This window comes from Pholcus phalangioides, unplaced genomic scaffold, assembly GCF_987345545.1.
Source record: "Pholcus phalangioides strain wild (caught in Gottingen) unplaced genomic scaffold, Ppha-v1.0 ptg000008l_1, whole genome shotgun sequence".
Classification (NCBI taxonomy): Eukaryota; Metazoa; Arthropoda; class Arachnida; order Araneae; family Pholcidae; genus Pholcus; species Pholcus phalangioides.
The window spans coordinates 25,160,979-25,186,723 of NW_028301601.1; the positions used below are offsets into that span (position 1 = coordinate 25,160,979).

The 25,745-nt window shown below is 33.7% G+C and overlaps 1 protein-coding gene across 3 annotated transcripts in view; it reads right to left on the reverse strand.

The window, feature by feature from the left end:
* The window catches only part of LOC149084079 (guanine nucleotide exchange factor VAV3-like), an 82,154-nt gene continuing 56,409 nt past the window's right edge, over positions 1-25,745 (reverse strand). For 2 of the 3 annotated variants that reach the window (XM_089234430.1, XM_089234429.1), the window contains exons 6-27: positions 24,941-25,051; positions 24,017-24,085; positions 22,184-22,384; positions 21,909-22,004; positions 20,526-20,597; positions 20,289-20,381; positions 16,626-16,717; positions 16,437-16,485; positions 15,540-15,563; positions 13,248-13,340; positions 13,014-13,123; positions 12,803-12,904; positions 12,674-12,705; positions 12,105-12,251; positions 8,830-8,936; positions 6,909-6,962; positions 6,665-6,771; positions 6,360-6,476; positions 6,115-6,208; positions 4,535-4,661; positions 2,584-2,735; positions 46-235 (exon numbers count right to left, since the gene is read on the reverse strand). In XM_089234430.1, the coding sequence (XP_089090556.1) occupies positions 191-235; positions 2,584-2,735; positions 4,535-4,661; positions 6,115-6,208; positions 6,360-6,476; positions 6,665-6,771; positions 6,909-6,962; positions 8,830-8,936; positions 12,105-12,251; positions 12,674-12,705; positions 12,803-12,904; positions 13,014-13,123; positions 13,248-13,340; positions 15,540-15,563; positions 16,437-16,485; positions 16,626-16,717; positions 20,289-20,381; positions 20,526-20,597; positions 21,909-22,004; positions 22,184-22,384; positions 24,017-24,085; positions 24,941-25,051 (2,094 nt within the window). In that variant the 3' untranslated portion in view covers positions 46-190. Of the gene's footprint in view, positions 236-2,583; positions 2,736-4,534; positions 4,662-6,114; positions 6,209-6,359; positions 6,477-6,664; positions 6,772-6,908; positions 6,963-8,829; positions 8,937-12,104; positions 12,252-12,673; positions 12,706-12,802; positions 12,905-13,013; positions 13,124-13,247; positions 13,341-15,539; positions 15,564-16,436; positions 16,486-16,625; positions 16,718-20,288; positions 20,382-20,525; positions 20,598-21,908; positions 22,005-22,183; positions 22,385-24,016; positions 24,086-24,940; positions 25,052-25,745 lie in introns of all 3 variants that reach the window. The other variant, XM_089234431.1, reaches the window with a different exon arrangement.

A 25,745-nucleotide genomic window follows, 5' to 3' on the forward strand; every position in this document is an offset into this window, starting at 1 on the left:
TCGCATGTAATGATACAGTTCTTTCTTTCTTCGGCGTATATTAAATAAAATGTACAAAAGAAAATTATCAAATTTCAAAAAAATCATACAATAATTAACATTTATATACACATATAAACACTTTGAAATATTGATTCCACACAATAAAAAAAAATGATAATGTAATTTATCACAGATGAATCACATGACTTCACTCGCTGATCTCTCTAACGTACGAGTAAGGGAAATAACCAACCTAAAAAACACATAAATGGTGCATTATTAATCACTGAGTAGAAAAGTTGAAAAATTATGGTGCTTCAAATTATATAGACAACAGTACAGTGATACCTTGACTAACAAAGTTCATGTTCGTTAGCCAAAATGATATTTTCTATAGGTTTCTATGAAAAATTGTTTAATTCATTATTTAAGTTTCATAAAATAGTAAAAAATTCAAATACTGACCGAGAGCTGAGATAAAAACTTCATATTTGAGTGAAGGAGAATTTTAAGGAAGATAAAAAAAACTGAACATCTTTTTATTTTACACTATGTAACGCTATGCAGATGTGTTCATGAGCCAAAAAAAGGTGAGTAGGTGTGCTTGTAGTTGCTATCTTTAGAAAGGGCAGTAGAGAAACGTCTCACATTATTCGCATTTCACATTTTGCGCGCGCATGAGTTTAACTAAGTCCCCCTCCAAAATACTGGAAATTATCATCAAAAAGCAACTCATGAAGTGGATGGAGGATAATAATGTTTTGTCTGAAAATCAACTTGAATTGAGGAAGGGCAAGTTATGTGGTTATGTGTAACCAACCTTCTATGACCACATGACTAAGACTTTGGGGGGGGGGGCGGCAAAGCCAAATCTATCAACATGGTCTTTCTTGATTTCCAGAAGGCTTTTGATCACAAGTTGAGTCCCCTCAAGGTAGTGTCCTTGGTCCCTTACCCTTTCCAATTTTTATCGACAACCTCGATCAGGGAATTGACGGAATTGTTAGCAAATTTGCTGATGATGTTAAAGTAATAGGTTTAGGTGAAAATCAAAGAGATAGAGAGACCAACTTAAATAGGATTGCAGCATGAGCAAATGAATGGAGCATGACCATCAGCATTGATAAGTGCAGGGTCACTCTTTTTGATTTGAACAAACTACGTTTCACATACGCATAGAATGGTATCACTATCTTGGATGCAATTAGGTGCACTGATTTGGGAATTCTTATTGATGAGCGATTTGGGTTTTCTGAACATTGTTCCACGGTGGTAAAAAAAACAAATAGAATGCTCGGTTTGATTCTGATAAAGGTCTCTTTGCGTTCTCCCAGAGAGCCATCTTTTCCGCTTTTTTGATGCTTAGTTTGCCCTAGCCTAGAGAATGCTGTATGGTTTTGAACACCCTATCTTCAGAAGGATAGAGACTTAATTAAAGGGGTCTAATTAAGAGACACTAGAGCACTGGCGGGTATGCAAGGCTTGAGGTATGACGAAACACTTGATTTGTTGAATATCGTCTTTTTGGAACAACGTAAGCATCATGGATTGAAGTATTTAGGATTTTCAAGGAGATTGATATGATGGACCATGAAATATTGTTATGCCATCTTTTAAATGCTTCGACTCTGGATCACCAGTTTTGATTAGTTAGAAATAATACCAGGTTATTGTGTCACGTGGAGTTTTTCTTCAGCAGAGCTGTAAATGTATGGAATAGCTTCTGATGTCATGAATTCCCCCACGATAAGATATCCCCCAAGAAAAAATATAAGATGGGTGGGAGTAATCACGAAGCTATCCATATTTAAAGAACAACAACCATATTTCCATGGGCAGATGTTCTAGTTGTTATGTTACTTTTTCTGGCTTATTATTTTTGGGTAACTGTACGACAAGTATAACTTTTTTTATGGGGTTTTCCAATACTATTAATTTTTATTTCTCCTTTTACTTTTTCCTAGCCACTTGTTGGGCAACTTGCCTGTTGTGATTTCGGATTCTGTATTTTCATTTTGTGTGCTATGTGATATGATCTGCTCATTACTCTATCACATACATGCAGATGAAAAAGGTAAGTTCCTAGAATGTTCAGTTTGGTATCAAGGGGTCTTACCATAGCCACTGAAACCCTTCATGTCTAGGGCTTATTTTTTTCCCTTTTCCAAATGAATTTTCTCTTACATTTATTTTCTCTCAGCTTAATCATTTATTTTACATGAAATGGTTCAAAACCTTTCTGAAAGAGGTGTCTGGAAAGTGATTCTTATTTAGAAATAAGTTAATCTGGCTAGAGTGACAGATAATCATTGGATTCATTTTAATCAGCACGGAAATTCAGTTCACCATACTGTTTTATGTTAGCACATGTATCCACATCAAATAAAATGTTCATTAGCTGAATCCATATTCATTAGCTGTGTGAGAGGCACAAAATCATTGAGAAAAATCTTCATTAGCCGAAAAATTTGTAAGCCAAGGCATTCATTAGTTGAGGTATCACTGTGATTGAGTAAACACTATAGCATCTCCAAACTTAAAAATATGGTACTAATTCAAGTATTAAGAAAATAACAAAGCATATATTATTCCTTAAATTACCCTGTCATCGATTTGGCCTTTCCACCATCCTTTTTGGTTGCCAGCTTTACTCAAGATCACTATTCTATCTCCTTTCTTCAGAGTGAGCATGTTTGGCGCAGTTGCTTGAAAATCATACAGCGCTTCTGCATACCCTAAGATTTCTTGAGAAGCTGATGGACAAGATAATAAATTGGTTTCAAACATAATTAAAAAGTGAAACAGTAACCTCGTGACATCAAGTATGTCAGAAGGCAAATAAAAATGGTGATGTATTTGAACCTTTATGCAGATGTAATATTTGTACTTAGAACCATTGGTTATATACATTTTTAACACACAGCGGTTCTAATTATCATTACACTTCATGCATAGTTAGAAAATTTGATGGCAGATGGCTACTTGCACACATTCCAACATGTACCAATTCATTAGAAGTTTCACAGGGGAATATGGATGAGGTGCATGTCTGGTTTAGTAGTAGTGGGGGGGGGGGGGGGTTCTAATTGAAATCTCAAAATAATTGAATGCCATAATGAGAGGCTACTGTATCTATATTATTGTGATCAATACATGTAACATTAGAATGGTCTCATGAATGCATATTGGTACTGTTAAAAGATTGATCCAACTATTTTAAGTGCAGTCGAACCCAAGGCCGTCAAAATTATCACGGGGCTCTGGGCTAATATATTTTCCTGAGGTCTTTACCCCCCAAAGCAGAATATGCAGAAATCTGTGGCATACGTCACAGAGCAATCAGTGTTGCTGCTACTAAATTACACATGCACCTTGTCCATATTTCTTTGTAGAACTTCTAATGAATTGATACATGTTGAAATGGCTGTATGTGTGTTGTGAACCTGACAAAGTTTGTTTCTTGTTTGTTATGAGTAGTGCTGCCATCTGCCATCAGTTTTTCCAACTATGAGTGTAGTGGAATGATTGATTTATTGTATCATTGTAGGCTTGTCACTCTCTGTGGCAAGATTTTTTAAGAAAGCGATTGGCTTGCATTTGCACCTCAAAGTTGAGAACAACAGAAAACCAACTTCAGTCGATCACAGTGGCGACGGTGGGGTTTGAACCGGGTTCTTGCAATGTGAGTCTGTCACTATGACCACTCTGCAACCACAGCGGCAATCAGTGTTGCTGGAAATTTGGAAAATTGTTAAGAAAAGTATAGAAAACAATTTTGAGAATTTTTGCTGCAGAACATATCCAATCAGTGATGGCCGATTGCAAAATAATGCAAAACATTCTGTTTTGGAGTCCCTACCCGACTAGAAGTGATTGCTTATAAATTGTGCATGCTTAATCTCAAAAATCTTTACAAGATCTCATTATCATGAGGTCCCCTCTACACCCAAAGCCTCCAGGATGTGCCTGGGTGGGCCCATGCATTAAGATGGCACTGGTGGAACCTTCATAGTGGACATTTTTGAAGACTAGCACAGGGCTTCAATGTATTACACTCTATGTTAACAGACACTCCTTGTTAGTAGACAAGAAATTTTGGACCCCATGGTGATTCTTATCTCTTCTTTGTGATTCAAACTATTGTAAGAAAAAAATTTGGGTTGCAAACTTCTTTTTATGTGTGTGTGTGGTTTTTTTTTTTTTTTTCCCATAAATTGCCTGAAGTGGGAAGCCTTAATTTCTTAATGTATTCCTATATTTGCTTTTTTATCTTACTAATAGGTGCATGAAATGAATAAAATATATTTTATAGCAATTATTTCATGGTTATATGAAAAATATTCTATTAAAATTTGATTATTCAGTCGATTAATGGATTGAAAGTTTTTGATTAACCAGTAGAAAATTTCAATAAATTCTCAGTTTGGACACACACCCTTCACTTTTAACTCATTATAATCCATTCAAAATGTGTAACGATGGTTAAAGAACCACGAATTGAATTTTCTCACTAGCCATTATGAGGTAAACTTATATTGATCATCCATTATACCTGACTTATCTTGTTCTTCCTCCTCACAGTTTACATGTAAAACTCTTTTATAAGGAATCGATAAAGTAGCATTGAGACCATTGAAGCTCTCAGCTAAGCTGTTATCTTGATACCAGTTTATCAGCTCCTAAAAAATTTCAATAATAAATCAATACAGTACAAAACACTCAAAGCAGAAAAATGAAAAGAATGGAGCATATAATAGATAGAAAGATATATTAACGAGGGTTATAAAAAAATTAATGGCAATATATATAATAAAAAAACTTTACTGAATATACACACTTGAAATTCTACATATCCCTGCACTACCAAAATAACATAACTGTCTCCAAATGTGTGGACACCATCAGTAAAAGTGGTTTCTGTCTATCACAGCATTGGAGTACTTCATTATGGGTTAAACTACATAATTATTCAAACTCGCATGAAATATACTGACCTATCATGAACTGTCCAATGCAGTAACAATTCAGTCACCATAGGCTTTACACAATCCTCGATAAAATTCCTGAAAATCTTTTTCATGTGCCACCTGAACTTTAATTTGGAATGGTCATTAAACTTTTGATAACATGCTCTAGAGCGGTTCCAATGACACTCTACTCATTGATCATATAACTACATTTCTTAATGTTCTGACTGCTTTTCACACTGCCAAAATTGATGTTAACTCAACCTAATGCTATCCACTTCCATATATAATGTTGCATATATAATGTTCTCTTTTAAGGATTAAACTATGCTGCCACTACTTTATTTCTGTACACCAAAGGTAGAGGGCACTATGTCTTTTTTCATCAATATTGGGATAACACTATTAATTTGCAGTACTTTTGTTAAACTACACATAGGTATATAGAATGCTATGTCTTATTTCAATAAATAACACAAATATTCACTTCATAAAATAAGCGCGCTCCATAGAAAGACATACTATAAAAAATCTTTAAACAGTTCTCCTGTAAAAATTCCTTATTGTGACACAGTACTTTTTACCTGCGGCATACAGACTTAAAATTCTGATTTGTAATGGCTACTGTCTGATGTCAGAGCAAACAAAAAATGATTGGACACTTTGCACATTGGTTGTAAATTGTATACAATGCCTATATAATGATACTAAGGGACCGGAGAAATGTCATTTGATCATTTTTGTCACACCACTGTCATATTCTGCACACAAGGACTAATTAGACCCTGACCTACAATTTATTATCGATTCTGAACAGCATTCTTTTTTTTATACTCACCGAGAGGTTGGTGCGCTAGAGGTTGATGTGGGACTCCCTGCGGGAGCAATCTTTTTCTGTGGAAATGTCAGTGTTTTGTTGTACCCGTGTCAGGAAAGTTTCTGACAAAGACGAACCAGGTATCACACTCATGAAACCTCTAAACATCCTGCGGTACTTTAGGTGAGTAGCTTATCCATTAGGTAACTTACCACATTCCCGAAGAAATGTAGATACAGTTAGTGTGTGTTATAGATGGAATGTATTTACACGTCAAAAAGTGCATCACAACGCGATCAAGTTATATCATTATATAGAATTTTAACTGTACGAACAAAGGTGACTCACCACAATTGACTTGAAATATTTAGTCTCTGACAGAGAGTAATGCTGACCATTTTCTGCTATACACACCCGCATATGTTTGATCTGGTTTTGATAGCTGTTGGAAAGAGTTTTGATCATGTGAGACAGATTGAGAATCTATGGTTCAGTCATCATATTATATAGGGTCTATCTCAAACTGAAGACAGAGAAAGTGCTTTATATCACGCGAAATTATGTGGTACACAGAAATAAAACTCTTTTTTTACTTTAAACTGATAGCATAGCATCCATTCTGTTTCGGACTGATCCTCAGAAGAAATGTTCCACTGGGAAGTTGTTCTAATTGCTTTGTGGCGGCTTCCCTTTCCATGATTCCAGCAAACCTAACGACAACAATTATAATTCTGAAAAAAATTTACACAAAAACTATCCAAAATAAAACATATTTTTGTTTCTTAATTTTGGAATATACATACATATACATTTTCAGAACAAAGGTTGCAAGTGCATTAGAATCAAACTGAAATCACAGTTTTCATAATTATAATAAGGAAATATAATAGAATCTCACCATTCATGACCTTCCAGCATGGTATTTATATAATCTGGAGCAGGAGAGGAAAATGGAGCACATCCATTCGTTGTAGAAAATGGATTTTCATATGATGGGGGCCGTCTCTAAATGAAAGTGATTTCATAATTTCATCCAACAATTTCATTTAAAATAAAACATGATGCTTTCTTTAGTAATGGTTCATCGAAAAATTATAAAAATGTATGAGGGAAGAAATAATGCAATTAAGATTGATACTCACCTCCACGTGATCAGGTGAGAAATATCCTATCTTTCCTGTTCTAGCAACATAACCCTGCAGTCAGAAAATAAATATGCATATACTATCACTCAATCAAATGACAATCTTAGTGATAAAATACAAGTCACACATAATTTTTAAACTTGAATCTGTGAAACCAACAATACGGTGGTTCCCCAAAGCAGAATGCTTTGCATTGTTCTGCAACAAGTTCTCGGCTGACTGACTGGAAATTTTCTGCAATGAAAATTCCCACGATAGCGTTTTTTTACACTTTTCTCAAAGTTCTTTCAAATTGTTCTGCAGTAGCATTGATTGTTCGCAATAGTCTGCTTTGTGGCAGTGGTTCATTGCAAATCAATGCTTGCTCTCTAGACCGGAGGCCCTTGGAGAGTTTTGCTATGGCCCGCCAATAATTTTGAGAAAATAACTACTGCGAATTGAAAGACAATTTTAAAAGAAGACAAAAGAATATTAGAATATTCTAGAATTTACAAAAATGCTTAAATCATTCCAGGAATTAGTGAAAGAAATAATTTCAGAATTATTGAAAAAAATTGTTTCATAATTAATGGAAATTCATAACTAATAAAAAATAATTTCAGAATTATCAAAAGTAGTTTCAGAATAAATGGAATAAATGAGGAAAAAAACCAGAATTTACGAAAGAAATATTTTTTTTTTTTTCAAATTTCAAATTTTCTTTATTTAAGATTTTTAAACACAGGTACAAAACATTTAGGGGCTAAGCAAGCTTGTGAGCCCACAAAACAATATACGATACATATCTGTCGGCATAAATAATAATGAGAGAAAAAAAAAAGAAAGAAAAAAACACACATATATAACACCAAGAAATAAGTGGCAACAAGAATGGAATTGATAAACAAAAACATTTGGCATTTAGCAGCGTATGCAAGATAAAAGATTACATTACAATATCAAACAGATAATTTAAATCTTTTTGAGTTAACAACCAAGATTTTAAATTGATAAAAAAAGATGTACATGAAGATTGTTCTTTTATTAACTGAGGAAGTAAATTAAATATTTTGGGAGATAAATAAAGGAAAAATTTTTGGAAACGAGTTTTATTTGGCCTTGGTACCTGTATAGTATGACGTCTAAATTGCATTCCAGACTTATGTAATTTCAGATTGAGATGGCCACTTCTTTTATAAAACATTTTTAAACTTTTATAAATGTACACGTTGTCTATGAACGTTGTCCTACTTCCTGCGCCACCTAGCGGTAATCAATTTTTAAGAGATTCGGAAAAAAATTTGTATTGAATGAAAAATAATTTCTTACTGAATGAAAAATAATTTCTTACTGAATGAAAAATAATTTCTTACTGAATGAAAAATAATTTCTTACTGAATGAAAATTCATATTTAATTAAAATAAAATAATTTGATTGATGAAAATTCATATTTCATTAAAGAAAATTCTAAATTTATGAAAATTCATATTTCATTAAAGAAAATTCTAAATTTATGAAAATTCGTAATTAATGAAAGTAATATCAGAATAAAGAGAAGTGTGGGCCTGTTGACCTATCTGATATGACCTCACTGTATATATTAAATCCTTGCGAGTCTTGACACTATCTTGCAATTCTACATACAGTAGTATAGCCTGATGACCCGCAGGCCTCACCAAAGGGTTTTATCGGCCCGCAATCTCTGAAAGGTTAAAGACCTCCTCCTCTAGACTGCACATTCACAAAATATCTAGATAGACTTGTATGGAAAATATTATCTTGAAAGTTGACATTAGTTCAGTGACAGATCAGCATCGAATCACGAGTTGCCTGTGTTCCAAAAAGGCTTCAAAATCTGAAACTTCTTTATTTTATCAACATAAAATTTAAATTATACTGAAAAGAATTAAGATTTAAAATAAATTAATGAGCTGTTACCTCCCAGCACTCGTTGCTTATTTTCTTGGTAACATATATCTCGTCATCGCTATCAAATGATATGTGATCAGGTGGACCGGTATGAGCAAATCTTGCTCTGACTTTACCTATGATTCAAGAAAATGACAAAGTTAAAAATTTTAAAGAGGGTTGAGGGGAAATATTCAGTTTAAAAGGGTTCATACTGGTTTAAAATATGAAATTATGGTGCTGATAAAAATATATCAATGCAGAAATGATTAAAAATAATTAATGGATAGCAAACTTGTTACATTATAACATATTTATCATGAAAAAATAATTAAAACCAATAGGATGAATACAAACAGCCTCAGACATTGACCTCCTTAGGATTCAGACTCACAATTATGAGACAGTTCATGTTTTATAACTCCTAATAATCTGAACTGCAAAGTGCTATTCATTTAAATGAACTACACTGAATAATCTTTTTCGCCTCATATATATTTTCCTTGCTACTGAAAACAAAAAAATGCTTTGTTCTGAAATGCAAAAATTTTCTGCCTCCATAGCCTCTTGCCTGTGAAGGCAGTCATTATAGCTCAGCATTTCTCAACCTATGGTCCATGACACAGCGCTTTAAAGTAGAATGTTTTGCATTGTTCTGCAACAAGCCGAGCTGACTTGGAATGTTCTGTGGTTGAAATTTCCATAATAGTGATTTCTACACTTTTCTCAAAACTCCTCCAGAGATTGTTCTGCAACAGCGCTGATTATTCTGTGATGTATGTCACAGTTTTAAGCACATCCTGCTTTCGGGTGACAGTGGCACAGGTGATCCACAGGCAGACTTGATAATTCAATTCTTACTGAATGAAAAATTATTCAAGTCCTGTAATTGATAGTAGTTGAAATGGGTTCAAATATAAATTACACCTTAATACTTGGAGTAACCATACTGCATCCAGAAAATTTAATCAAAATTGCTATCCTAAATATGAGATATTGCTGATTATTACAAAAAAAATGTTATTTACTACAAATCTGTTAATTATAGCCAAAATCCCAGAAGGGTGGAAAATAAAGGGCTGTTGCAAATTGAAATGAACAAAACTGTACTTAAGGAGAAGAAAAATTAATCATGTCTAGGTAACCATATTTCATGAAATTGGCACCTTTGATAAGGCAAAGCATGACAAATAGACAATTCTCACCAAAAGTTTTGCCGTAAGTTGGCAAAAATCACCAATTTTTGCTAAAACTGCTGAAAAGTTATCAATACTTTATGAAAAATGAAGGGTTACTGGGAATTACAGTAGGTTAATTTCGAGGAAAAACATTGAACATGAGAAATATGTGTCACATGAATATATAATACTTCATAGCCATATAATTACTATAACATATTTAAGTTATGAGAATTATCTTTTATTCACAATTTCAGCAAAGATTACAAATTCAAATGAGCTTTGTTGAAATAACGTAAAAATTTTATAGTGATGTCAGAACGGCCAAAAATACAGCAACGTCAGGTAAAATAGGGACATTTCCTTTATGATATGCAATTTATTTTATTCCAGCATTTATGTATCCTATATTTTACAGGACACATGATTACACTACTAATGTTGAATGTTAATAGTCCGTTAAATTGCTTTGGGTATTTTGCTGCTCCTCACATTCAGAAAGATTGAGAAACACTGTTATAGCTCATTACTAGGTTTCAGTACAATGTAAGTTATGTAATATGGATTTTAACATGTTGATTATCGCAGTACATGCTAAACAGTAGGTTTGGAAACATGCTGATCAGTGATTACGGACTTTCATACCATTGCACAACTCAGGTCTATCACCATCTGTGGGCGATTTACTACCTAGTGAGTTGTGCCGGAAGTGTAACTGTGTATGTGCACCCAACAGTCTGAGTGTGTATGCAGTGTTGTGCTTGATTTTTTAGTGCTGCCATCTATATTTCAGATGTGAAGTGAGTCATCTGTTATCACTAAATTCCATTTGTGCTGTTTGTAGGTCTGTTGCTTTCTGCGGCAAGACTTTTTAAAGGAGAGATCGGCTCGCATTCGAGCCTTGAAGTTGGGAACCACAGAAAAACAACTTCAGCTGACCACCACTATGGCGATGGTGGGGTTTGAACCTGGGACCTTGCAATGCGAGTCCGTCTCAGTATGATCACTCTACCACCACAGCAGCAGTGATTATGGGCTGGCATCATGCTAGAAAAAGACCACAGAAAGCTTTCTGCTAACCATAGAGGCCATTTCACTTCATCACCAAAAGAGCTTCATAAAAGACACGCTAGTATCATCGATTGTTCATAGTCTAAAACATTGCCCCTCCCCACCCTCCCCTCTTCAGAATTTTTTTTTCTCCTATCGCCCTCAACCGCAATCCAATCCATAGGATGCTGTGTTATACCTGTAGCTTCTACTGCCACCCCCCCCCCGGAACATTCCATCGCCTCCCCCCCCCAGGGGGCATTAACGCCCACATTGGGAATCACTGGTCTAAAACTTAGACATTTTTCGTTCATATATTACTTATCATAGTGTTTTCATTAAAAAAAATGTATATAATTTTGAAATCAGACGATTCTTTCTGAATCCTCATGTACATTAGAGCTATATTTATTTATGTTCAAAAGCGCTCATTTAGCCACATTAATATCTGTTCTGGGCTGTATGTCGTCCATGGGTTGGGCATCCCTAGCTTAGAGTTAAGAGAATATCAAGAGAGAGATTTACTAGAGTTGAATTAAAGTTGAATTTACTAGAGAAATTAAAAGAAGAATTCTAAACAGTTCAAGTGATTTGTACTCCAAGCAGTGATTTGAACCCTAAAGTAGCGAAAGATAAATGGAGTCATCTAAATAAGCTGGATGCCCTGAAAATGCCTTAAGTCAAAATTATCATTTCTTACTCAGTAATAGGCCAATACTTATATGTAGTGCATAATTTTCTAAACATGTTATTCCATCGTCCCCTTCTTCAGAAATTTTTTTCTCTCATCAGCCCCCTCCCCCCCAACCAAAGTGAACCCATAGGATCCTATGTTGAGAATCCCTATATAGCTTCTATCGCACCCCGCCCCACTTCCCCAGGACCATTCCATCTGCCACCAGGGAACGATATTGCCCACTTTGGGAAACGCTGGTGTAGTGTATAACAGAGTACTGAACATTAAATAATTTTATCCCAATATTAACGAAACTGGACATAGTGCCCGTTACCTCCAGAATACAGATATATTGACACAAATTGACAAATTTTGGAAAGGATGAAAAGAATTTAACTCACAAATGAATGGCTTTCGAATGGGCGGTATCGAGTTTCTGACCAGAACTTCAGGCATAGCGGGTCCAGAGACTGGACGAGGAGGCAAACTAGGAGCACCACATGATCTCACTATCTGTATGCATTCCTTATGTACACCAACGCCACACACTGTGGAGAAGAGGGGGAAATGTTTCATCATAGTTATCAATAACAAAAAAATTTCCTTAGATACAAACCATTCTGAATATTGAGGCGAGTAAGAAGTTTTGAAAGTTTTCAGAACCAATGTGCATACAAACATAATATTAAAAAAAAAAATTAACAAAGAAACAAATCAAAACATGTGTTAGGGGCCATTCAAGTATTACGTAAGAAGATTTTTAGCGATTTTAGACCTCCTCCCCCTATTGACAGCAAAATTTCGTCAGCAGCTTAGAATATTTCATATCTTCAAAAAGTGTGATTGATGACGTAAGCAACCTTCAATCACCCCCCCCCCCTTGTCATCAAAAGTCAGCAAATCCAAACCCCCCCCCTCGTAATACTTGAATGACCCCTTATTACATTTTAAGTGATATAAAGAATCTTACCAGAACATATGTAACCCTGATAGAAAACACCCCTGAAAATAAGAAAATTCGAAACATTAACATTTTGGTTATTCGTGAATAGCATGATTCATTTAACATTTATGAATGGCATGCTGGAAATAAACAAACCTCAGTAGTTTTTCACACTCAGCACAACTTGTTGGTCTTGTGAATGTATGCATGTGAAATGGATGATCCGTTAATGCCAGTGATGAAGGACATACATTATCCCTAATGAAAAAAATATAAAAATTCATTTTTTTTTGCATTAAAACAGGTCAAGTATACCGATTCAGATCTTCATCTGAGCACATTCTGCTCAATCCAGAATTAGACTTACATTGCTTTTTCTAAGGATTCTACCCATTTCCTTTTAATGTCTTCAGTTTTGGCATACATCGTTATTGCGTTTTTGCTCTGCTTGTGCGCCAATAGCCAAGAATAACACCACTAGAATCATACGAGAAATAATCAATCAACTTCTCAAACAACGTAAACTGATCTAAATAGCCAAAAGAAAATTTAACGAACAAAAAATAATGATCAAAGTAAAAAAAAATACTAAACTTAATACCTTATCTCTCGTACCAGTCTTGTGATTTATCACAACATCCTCTACTTTATAGTCATTCAATACAAATGCTTCCTTAAAGCTGTAATGCTCATTCTGAAAAGAATTAACAATGAATTGTGAAATTCATTACACGTCATTACACTATTCAATGTAATTGTATTCAATTGTATTATTTCTTGCCTAATTTGCCATGGCATATAATATGTATCAAAACCACAAATTTGATTACTTCTGTGTCCGTGTTAGTTTTCGTTGTGAAAAACACATAATCTTTGTGAAAAATTGACTAAAAGTATAACCTACTACAGTATAACCTTCAAAAAATCAATTAAATAGCCTCCCAACTGTTCAAAATTACATCTGACATTAACAAGCATTTTTTAACGAATATTTTTTTGTAGAATACAAGAACACATTGATTACATGAAAGTTATATTTCATCCTGAACAATAAGATTGTGGATCAATGCTGTGATTATATTGAACCAGTTTATTCCTGATGCGATTTTCTTTCCCTTTCAACAGCTTCATGCGGAGGATAGACCAAGAAATAGGGTAAAAAATTATTGCAAAATACTTTAGGAAATTTCATTTAAATAAAAACATTAGTTAATTGCAAACTACAATTGGCCCTCTGTATTCATGGTTTTCATATTCAGTCTAATTCCCAGTTTTCTGTGAAAACAGTTGCAGTGCTAGTTCTCATATCGGAACAAAATGAAAACTGTACACGTTAAATAAATGTTTCAAAAGCCCTCTTCTGAAGACTTTATTAGTTCTCAAGTTTTCTATATGCCTTCCAACTCCGCGTCTAGCATTCAATTGCTTGTTCGGATTGAAGCCAGCAAAAAGGTTATGAAATATATTGTTATTTAAGCAGGTAAATGGAGAAGGGTTTAACGAAATGGACATAAAAATTTGAGAATTAATTAACAGCAATTCAGAAATCTACAGGGGAAGGAACTGATTGCTCCTGAAACCGAAGTGATATAGCATGATGATCAAGATTAAGAAGTGGATAACAAATTCATTATCAGCAACATAGCGAAATGGCTTCGGAAGCTTAAATTTGCAATGAATTGTTTCCATGACATAGACCAGGGGCCTTCAACATTTCTTGAGTCGTGAGCACTGCCTACACTTATCATGCAACCTGTTATGTTGGTATAGAGGCTAAACTTTTGAAAGGTTAGGATTTTGATTTTTTAATCTAAACCCTCATGATAATTATAGTAATGATTATCATAATTTGTTTTCAATTACTGTAATTTGTGAATTTTTGGCCTTAATTTATCATTCTATTCTATTCTGTAACATACCACAAAAACTAAACCCTGGAGAAAGAGTTTGAAGTGTGGCTTGTCGGTTAAAAATTTAATTTACGAAAATTTATTAAATCATAATTTGTTATTTTATTATGCACTGCAATGTTCTGTTTATGAAGTAACTAACTCAGTGAATAGAATATTTTTTGTGAAATTTATTTTAAAATGTCAGAAACTTGGTTGTCAAGATTATGACCCTAGACTCAGTATAAATACATCATATAGGATGCATAGATAACAGCATGCACAGCATTTTATTGGCAAACCGATGATCCTAGAGGCATACTTCCAATCAGGAAAATGTATCCAAATAATGTCTAAAACTCAGATACATCATTCATTTTACAAGGAGTTATATAGCTATTAAAATAAAAAAAATTAAGTTTTTACATGGACACCCTGTGCCCAAAAATTCAGTGGCAAAGTTATTGCACTATTCCTTCCAATGACAACAGAAAAGAAAATTCTGTTTACAAGTGCAATATTTGCCAAGATATTTTGATTCAAAAATGGAGGAAAGTTTGGAAAAAACAGTATTAAATGCAGGTAAAATGGTCTAAAAATGCAAGTAAAATGGTCTAATTAGGGTTTTGGGCACAGGGTGTCCGTATAAAAAGTTGATTTTTTTTACTATTCAACCCCTTGCAACATGAATGACGCATCCGGGTTCTATACGTTATTTGGATATTTTTTCCAATTGGAAATATGCCTCTAGGATGAATGGTTTGCCAGTAAAATGCTGTGCATATTCAAAAAATGGAGGAAAGTTTGGAAAAAATAACATTAAATGCAGGTAAAATGGTCTAATTGGGTTTTTGTGGGCACAGGGTGTCCATTACCTATGCATCCTGCATAGACTTTTTAAGTGAAAAAATTCAAAAAAAAAAAAAATTCAACCAAAACATTCCATCGCAACAAAAATAACTTTTTTCATATCACTTTATGAAAAATAAAAGAAACCTATTTACCCCAAAAAGTTTGTCCACCATAAGCTGCATGCACGAACAGTAAGCACAGGAAAGAAAGAAATAGCAGTTTCACATTTTTGTTAGGAAAAAAAAATTGAAATGAAAACAGAAACAATGGCTTAAGCTTTATTTGATTAGTAGATATTAAGTACTTAAAGATTAAGCAGCTGGAAATTAACAGTAAAAAATAAAGATGTGGGACTCAAGATTATAGGAAATTAAAAAGAGATAAAATAATCAACCTCATTAGTTTATCAAAAGTGTTAGTGCATAAATGTCAGATAAAAACTAAACGTTTCATCTACAAGCATGAGAAAATATGAGAAGATGAGAATCATTCTAGGTTCCAGATAATATAGCATTAGTGGTGCGGTGGAAAGTGCTAGTCTTCCACCAAATGAAGGTTACTGTCAGGGTCCACGGGTTCGATCCAGGGAAAAGAACAAAAACAAGTTTACCTACTGAGCATGGGGCACCTACCCATAGATATAAGGGCGCCTTCATTTCCCATCCAACTTCATTGGTTGAATGAAATTATGACCGGAGTTGGTGTGAGGTAAATTGTAGTAGTCAATTATACAGTCAAATCCTGTTTTTAACGAATACCGTTATAGTGAAAATCTCTTTTTAACAAACACTTTTCTAATCCCCCAGATAAATTTACATAGGAACAATACAAAAACCTGGAATTCTTTTATAATGAAATTTCATTATAATGAAGCGATTTCCCCCTGTCTCTTGAAGTTCGTTATGATGGGATTCGACTGCATAACTAAAATTATATTGAAATTTAAAATATTGATGAAATGTACATTTATGTATAACATTAAGAGTTCATGTTATTATTTTTTACATAAATAGAATTGAACGAAATAAAAAGTTGGTTTTCTGTCTTACCCTGGTAGACTTGCACATCAGCATAACTCTGTCAAAGACAAACACATATCTGTGGGGAAGAAATGTATAACATTTTATAATTAATATTACCTTACAATTTCTGGAACTCGCAATCCAATGAACAGAAAACAAAAATACATGATTTGTACAATCATTGGCACTTGAAAAAAAATGTCATTGATAACTTACCTATTTTTCAGCCTATTGTCATCATGAGAACGAATTTTCAGATCTCCATCTTTCAACAGCCTTCCATAATCTTTCAGTTCAGTGTCATCAGGCTACAAGTGAAATTATAAAGGGGGGGGGGGGGAATGTAATCAATATCTAATGCAACTTCCAAATCAAATTATAGGGAGACCACTGTATCATCTAAGGACAGTTGTACCTATGAAAATTTTAAAATTTGAAAACGGGTGGGAATGTAGTGTGGGGGTTCCTAGCAGATATAAACTTGTGATCGGCTCCTGGAAGGTAAGTAAATATAACATTTTTACTCTTTTTTGAAGGTCAAAGTAGAAAAATTAAATCTTTATTTTTTTCTTTCCCTCTAATTTTTTTATAATTATTTGTCATAGTTCATTATCGAGGTTTTGATTATTTATTTTTGGTTTTAAACTCATCGAAATATTATCCTACCTGTTGCTATCTCCCTTCAAAAAAAAAAAAAAAAACGACTTCCATTGTACCAGTGGCCACACACACTTTTTAAGTTTATTTTTATTCTTAAAATTCTTCACTATTTTTGGTTTTTCTTTGAATTTCCCTACAAAATAGTTTTATTTTTAGTTTTCTGTAAATATCATGTAACATGTTGTAAAGTTATAAAGCAGTTATAGGTCCTGCAAGGAAGTTTTTAAATTGATTTTTTTTTTCTTGATATAAAATTGGTCAGTGACTATGTGCTTGTTAGAGGAAAAAATTGATTCAACATTTAGTGGCATTATGTCTGCAGGTAAATCTGGGTGTGTCTGTAGGTACATAAGATTGTTGTACCCAAGCACAAAAATTACATCTCCAAATTTTCTGGTGGCAGCAGAGGTAAAGGTTGTGCTAAAGGTTGTGTAAAAGGTAAGTGCTCTCTCTAATTTATAAAATTGCTTTAAAAAAAGGTGAAAATAAAAATAAGCAAAATATACAGATAGCTCTCTGTATATAATACTTTAAATAAAATTCTGCGCCAGAATTAAAGAATTATTCAGTCTAGAATAGTGACCTGCCATGCTTGCAAAGAAGTAATACAGGTTGAGACAGACTTGATTAACTGCACTGGAAATTAAGCATATCCTTCATTTTTTCTGCTGTGGTCTTTCAGATGACAGAGGGAAGGAAAAATCGCTGAAAGATGTACAAGATGTATTTCCAAGTCTCAGAATACTACTCCGGGTATACATCAAGAAGCTTCGACAGTGCAATCACCCGAGAGTAACACAGAGGAGGGAAACACGAAGGTAACTACGAAGAGTGCCACTGAATCTACCTCTCGAAATTTGGATAAAACAAATCCAGTTGAAAATATTAGTGACCTTTTCCAGAAGCTACAAGCAGAAAACTCTGGGCTCAAATAATTTATTACCAGTCAGTTTACGAAATACTCAAAAAACCTGGAATATCATAATGAAGTGGTCAACGATCTGACAGCATCGATTGCCATACTAAAATGTGAGATAAGTACTATGAAGCAAGATCACTCGATTATTCAATCTGAAAACAAACATCTGAAGAGTGAGGTTGCTGAATTAAAAGTCAAAATGACCGAAATACAACAATACTCCTCCCGACATAGGAACTTGGAAATAAGTGGTGTGCCAGAGGTGGAAAACGAGAGTGTGATGAATGTGGTGAAATCTGTGCTTATTAATCTAGAGGTGCCACAACTGGATAACATTCTTGTTGTGAACCAGGTACCTACAAACAAAAAGGATTGCCACAAACCCATAATAGTTCAGTTCTCATCAAAAATAGAGGACGATTGGATCATCGTAGCAGCGAAGCAAAAACACCTACCAGCATCAGACTTAAATTCTCGCTTTAACGAGACACCAGTATACCTGAATGAACGCCTAGCCCCCAATTTAAAAAAAACTGCTCTACCAATATGTCATTCAAAAATGATAATTTCAAATTTTGTTTGGTCAAAGATGGCAAAATTTTTGTACAGCACACAGAAAAACCCAGGATGTTTAGAATAAGGCAAGAATCAGACTTAGATAATGTCTCAGTTGTTCAATTTGGAAACTGATGATCCGTCCAACTTTGAATATATCGCAAATTATGTAACTCTGAACAGCCTGGAAGATTTAAACTCACTTTTGTGCCTTACAAAAAAATTCATCTGTATTTAACGTGTTACATTTAAATATACAGAGCATAAGATCAAATTTTTATGAACTTAATTCAGATTTATCTGATATGTTTGACAAAATTGATATATTGATATTAGATGCAAATGGTCATTTTTCTGACGGCTTGAAAATGGACATAATGACCATTTTTATCGTGTCGTGTTTGAGACATTTTATGACTTCCAAAAAACGATTATATTGACGTCAGGTGACAACTTGGAATGGAATGTTTGTACCCTAAAGTACCGAAACTCATTTCCAGCCCACCACAAATGCCCAATCGCGGGTATCAAGAAAAGCCCGATAAGAGACCATGATTTTCTAGGATAAAGTTGAGCAGGGGAATTTGTAAGGAAAAATTTACAAAAATTGATTTAAAAAAATATGCAAATCTCTTATTCCTTGACCCTTTTGTTATTTCATCCGGGACTTCATCCCTTTTCCAAGAGCATAGTCATTCTGAATTTATAAGCCCGCTTTTGCATCATAACTCTTGATATTGAAAGATACAACAGATTCGTAATTGCTGTTTTTCCAGTGCAATAATACATTCTTTGCAAACTTTTTCGTTCTGTTAACCACTTAATGATCAAGGATGTAATATTGCGTCCAAATGCCAGTGAATGAATTCAAAAATTTCTGTTTTCGTTCCTCTCTCTTCATCACCGCGAAGCTTTGTTGCAACCCTACAAAAAAAAGTTCTTTTTACCTCAGTGATGCAGGTGATGCATATACCTACTATATGCAGTCGAACAATAATGTAATGCCACCATTTGTTCCGAAGATTTCGTAAGATCATAGTTAAAATCGCGGAAACATTGGGGAAAAAACATTAAACCTAACAAATGTGCAAGATTGTATTTATATAGCCATAATCATCACAATAATTATGAATCATTGTTCATTCACGATTTTAGTGAACATAAAAATTTAAATAAGCATCACTGAAAAACTGGACAAATGTTAAAACAATTCGGAACAACTGAAAATATTGGAGTGTCCTATAATAAGGGACATAAGTGGTTTGTCGAACTGCCTCAGAAATTTGACTGGTCCTTGGGTTAAGAAAGGTTGAGAAACATGACATAATTGAGGAATCTGACATAAATTATCTGAATCTTGTTTATTCAGAACTCTTAACCAACATCAATTTCCAAGTGATAATTTTTTTCTGCAGCAATAAGGAAATTATGTAACAAAATGATGTTGTTTATGTTTTATATGGGGCTGCTATCTTCTGAATCAAAAATGAAAAACTGGCAATGTACCTGTGAGTATCTAATGGAATGTATTGTTTCTGGGTTGGGAATCACAGCTGCAGCAAAGAAGAGCAAACTAGGGTAACAAATCAAGAAACTTGATTTAATTAATTGTGATACTCAGTTTTGCAACTGTTGTTTGTCTCCCCACAAAACTTACCACAATTCAATTACATCAGCCATAAAATAAAACTAAACAGAAAAAACAATATGCTATTCAAAAATATTAGAAAACAGTTTCAGCTTACCATTCGTAAATCAGCAATGCTTCTTTGGATATCCCTGATAATTTGAAGGGTCTCATTATCTCTCTTGACTTCATTGATATACTGAGCAAGATCCTATAGGGATAGATGATTCAATGGAAAATCAATTAAAAAAACACTTCTTTCTACACAGTAAACTGATGGACGTATCTGGATACTAACTGTCTAAGATGGTGATATAAAATTATAAAGATAGGGGAAAAGGAAAAAACTACATACCAGCATAGCATCAAGAGCTTTTTGCAATCCTGTATAGTCTTCATGAGTTTTTGGTGTATTCCTTATCAATTCCTATAGCATAGAATATGAAGTAAAAAAAAAATCACCAAACTCAATTTTTTTCTTTCGCATAAATTTTAAAAAATTATGATATAGAAAAGAGATAGTGAGATAGTAAAGATGGTGATTAAATTCTGTATAAATTAGGTAATTTTTTGATACAGTGATACCTTGGCTAACAAAGATACTTCATTCCAGAATCATATTCGTAAGCTGAAATCATTGGTAACTAAAGCATGATTTCTCACAGATTTCTATGAAAACCATTCCCAGATACTGCCCAAAATTTAAAGGTAACTTTTATGAAACACTAAGAACAATAAAAGAATAAAAACTGACCAAAGACTAAGATAAATAACTTGCCAATTTGATGAATGATAATTTGAAGGGAGATGAGATACCGATGATATTTTCTCATTTTACACTATGTCAGGGCTCCCACTCCAAAAATTAGAAAAAGCAGGGCAAGGGGGAGGGTACCACCACTCCTCCCAAGACAACATAATCATAGTCTTATGAAAAAAAATTTAAATTAAAACATTTTTTTCATAGCACTATATTTCAGTATCCTTTAAAATTGACTTGAGCCAAAGCAAAATGACAGAAATGACTTCATAACAAAAATTATTTTGGGCCAAAATAGTGTGTACTAGCAACTGCAGATGATTCTTTTCTCTCTCTCTCCTCACAATGCATTACATTATTTTTTCTAGGAGTGTTCCAAATTCCAGTCTGTCAACTCTTTTCCTTGATGCACAGCAAATTGTGAAGACATGCTAGTCTTTCAAGAATGACGCTTTTTCGAGACCACTTCCAAAAGTACAGTACAAAATTTGTTAATCACAAGGTCCAATGCAAATAAATCAAGGAAGAGACCTGTGCTGTCCATCCTTTTTTAAAGGCATTTGTTTACATTTTACCGTTCAAGCCAGCAAGATCGTTTTTAACAAATGAAGCGCTTTTATTTCTAGCTCTTTGCAAAGCTTGGCAAACATTTTTTATGCCTGTGCATGTCCTAAAAATACAGAAGGCAATTGAATGCTATGAGATAGCATCAGAATCATGAAACCTTGAATGGGCCTATGCTTCCAACTGTTTTGTTATGCAAACTGTTGTTTCACCTATACACAAAATGTGCACCAGAATTTTGAGTGGTGAATATTAGTTGCTGCATAATGAATAGTGTAAAACCATGAAGTAGTGAATGCGAAATTACTTTTTGTTTAAAGTATTTTGTTACACAGCTTTTTGCGAATGCACCCATTATCACCAGATGATTTAAAAGACATTCAGGTCAACAAAAAAGAATTATATTTAACTTACTTTTAAAAGTAAGTGATACTTTAACACCCTCTGCATAGGAACTGATATAAGATCCCTTAACTTGAATTTGCCGCCATTTGCTTCATTTTGACAACGCTACATAGAAAAAAATAAAAAGTTTACATAATTAGAAAAAAATAATATTCATGTAATCAATTCAACAAGAAATCAAGAAACCTACAATGTTCATACAATGATAGTTATCTGATTGGAAAGGAAAGAACTTGATATTGTACAAAAGAGAATTATAAAATTATCAAAATTAAGGAACTTACATCAACTGCTTGGTTAATTAATGGATCCTTGTTGCACAAGTCATCAATCAGCGTTTGTGCATCTGGCAGGTTTGAACAGTACTCACCATAGACAATGAACTTATCTTTCCAGTGCAGAAAACAGTCACTGATTTTGTAGTGGTTTGACATGCATGCCTTGTAAAGCTCACTATGAAAACCCGTATGAATTTCTGCCAATTCCTGAAATGATTTAATATCACATAGAAATTATTTCATTATTAACTTCATTGTACACCAAGTATTTTTTTATCTGTGGGGATTTAGTGTAACTGTGTGCAGTATTTTTTGAGTATTTTAACACTATGATAATACAGTAGACTCTGTAATCCAGCACATATCAGACCAGGGGTATGCCAGATTACTGGAAGATCTTTGAAAAAACAATACATTCAAATTATGTAAATCACTTTATGCCAGATTTTTCATCAACAAAATGGCAAGAAAATACAAAAATTAACTGAACTTTTAATATGATTTAGAATATTGATTAGTTTATAAACTTACTGAGATGAGTTTTCCTAATGTGAATCCATACATTTCTTTTCCCGCAAAAAAAAACAAAAAAAAACAATTATACTTAGTAACTGTATTATTCCAACCAGAGTAAAAAACTAGGGTTGCACAGGGAAGGATGGGGCTATTGCTCAGTAAAGCCAACCAACTTCCCGCCTTCCTCAAGCTCTTTAATATTCAATTTTTTTAAACGAGAGTTAATGTTTTATGCTTTCGTTTCAAATATGCAACCACTTGGCACACATAAGAGAAACAGAGATGCAGACAAGGCACTATCACAAATGAAGGAGACTAAATCAAATCCAAGCAAAGACTGAACTGTATAGATGCAATGGGTAAAGTTAGTAGAATATTGTTTTCATTCTGAGCAGCAGACACATGCAGAGGCATGTGATAGCATTTCCATTTTTTTCACATCAGCAAGGAGCCAACCACCTTCATAGATATATTTATAGTTATGGGGGGGGGGGGGGTATATAGCATATAATCCCTCAAGGAGTGGGTGTGTGTGTGTGTTTGTTTTTTTTCATTTGTCTTCCTCTTTATGTGTCTTCATATTTGTGGGGCATAGCCTATATTTTTCCAGTAAAACAATGATCTGGCAAGAAAACAAAAAGACCGGCAAGAAAACGTTGGATTGCTAGACAGACTTGATGGCTGGATTATCAAGAGTCTACTGTATAGCAAAGACTGGAATAGCAAAATTCTAAAATGCTGTAAAAATTCTGTGTGAAAGCATCTTCGACTCTGCACAGGGATACACATGAGCATAGCTTAGATGGGGAAGACTGTAATTCATTTCAAATATATAAAATTTCAAGTTCAGGGTTCCTAGCAAAATTTACTTGGTGATTTTCTTGACGAAACTCCTGAAGAAAGAAATATAATCCAAAATCTCAATTTTCAAAATGTTTCTACAATTGTTTTTTCCATTCATGGAATTTTCTCCTTGACTTATACAAAGTATTTCACATTTTCCTTGACTTTGCAGTTTCTCAAAACATGAACTATATATACAGTGGAAGCTGTATGAAATGGAATGTCAAAAGACTGAAATAATATTCTGTTTCAGACAAATTTCCATTTTTAAAAATGCAAATCGAAGCACTAATCACTAAACAGACTATATTTTAATTCAGTTTAGGACAGGTTTCTAACTCATACAGTGTCTGTCATAGACAGGTTTCACAGTATATATATTTAGTTTTATAGATTGTGCTAAGGAAGATAATGAGACATCACGTTTTAGGTTAAATAAATAAAAGTTCATAAAAAAAAATTCATTTTTGTGGTACTCACTTTAATATTGAGAAAAATGATTTTTCTGTCTTCAGGTTTTAGCCGAGGTTTCAGTGGCATCATAAAATGCTGAAAAGAAAATACAAGGGGGAAAAATAATTTACGAACTAATAACAAAACCACAGATAATAAAACTAAAAAATTCATTTCCAATACTAAATTTTTTGGGCATAATTCAGGGCTAGAAAAAAAAAAGCAATCCCAAAAAATTAATTGCTTGCGCTATATTACTAAATACAGTGAAACCTTGTTATAACAATAATCCCTTTAAAACGATATTTTTTTCTCAGTCTGCAGAGTATCGTTATATCAAGATTTCACTGTAGTTTAGTTGAAATCATCACATTCAGCTTTCAATGATGTAATATTGAAGTTCTCAGACTAGATTTTACACACTCGACGGTCACAACTAAAATATTTTAGGCTAATATACAATTTATTTGCCATGGCGAATAGTCCCTCCACAGAGAGCAGGCAGACCTACAACACAATAAAACATAAAATATATCTATAACATAAAATTTCAAGCATTTACCATCTTCATTTCAAAATATCGAAGACAGATGACAGCATGAAGCAAGCACAATTCCGGCACCATAAATACGTTAAGGTCACGCTTACACTCAGAACAAACATTCTGGCATGTACCAATTCGTTAGAAATTCCATAGAGGTATGTGTACGAAGTGTGTTATAGGGTCAAGTGGTAGTACCATGGTGAACAAACACCTTAGATTTTTCCTGCCCTGGTCATATAACCTATGCTCCAAGAAAATCAAGTTTATCTCAACCGACAGAATAAAACTCTGAAGATTTTCTATTCGCCATGACAACCTGGAACGTGAAAATTCTGAAGCCCTGGTATTACAGTAAATTTACTTAATTCTCTGAAAAAATGTTGGTAATTTTGTGATGTAGCTAGTACCTTTATAATCATATTTAATGCCTCTATATAATTCTTTTCTGTTTCTATTAGCTCCTTGATGCAGTAATCACGTTTTTCAACTGGATGGACTGGTTGTGCAGCAGCAACACTCTGAAAAAAGTATTTCAAATCTTTAAATTTTGTTACAAACATATTTCGAACTCGATATCAAAACCAACATATTAAATTGATGCATTAAATATATTGAACTTACTCAACAAAAGAAAGTCAAACTAAAAAAGCAATATCCACAAAATAATCATGTGAACGTTCCTCTCACTTCAATGTATTTATTTGTTTTTTAATTTCTCTTTCTCAATCACTATTTCAACATGAAGATTCAATACTACTTCTTTTAAAAATGATTATTAACACTAACACTCTTCGAATTTCCAACAAAACTATATAAATTATAATATTCCTCTACGTCTATATAAATCTTTATAACTGTGAAAATGACAAACTGAAGGCATCGGTTCTGAAATTTGACCTATTTTGTTTGAATTTCCCAAAAGAACTGCAGTTTTATCACATGTTCATTAGAATTCATTTATTGCATCAGATTATTCCTCAGAAAAACATAAGTATAAATTTTATAAAACTAGTATAAAATTCCTTGTCAACCTGTTGAATTGCGCAGCACTAATGCCATGTCACAAAAATATGTGTGGGGATTTAGTGCAAGGGGGACTCAACCTTTCACAGAAAGTGGGCAAGTGTGTAGCTTTACAACCTGTAAAAAGTGCCACAGGTCACTCAAGTTATCTGGAAATGTGTTGCGGGTCATTTAAATATCTGTAAATTT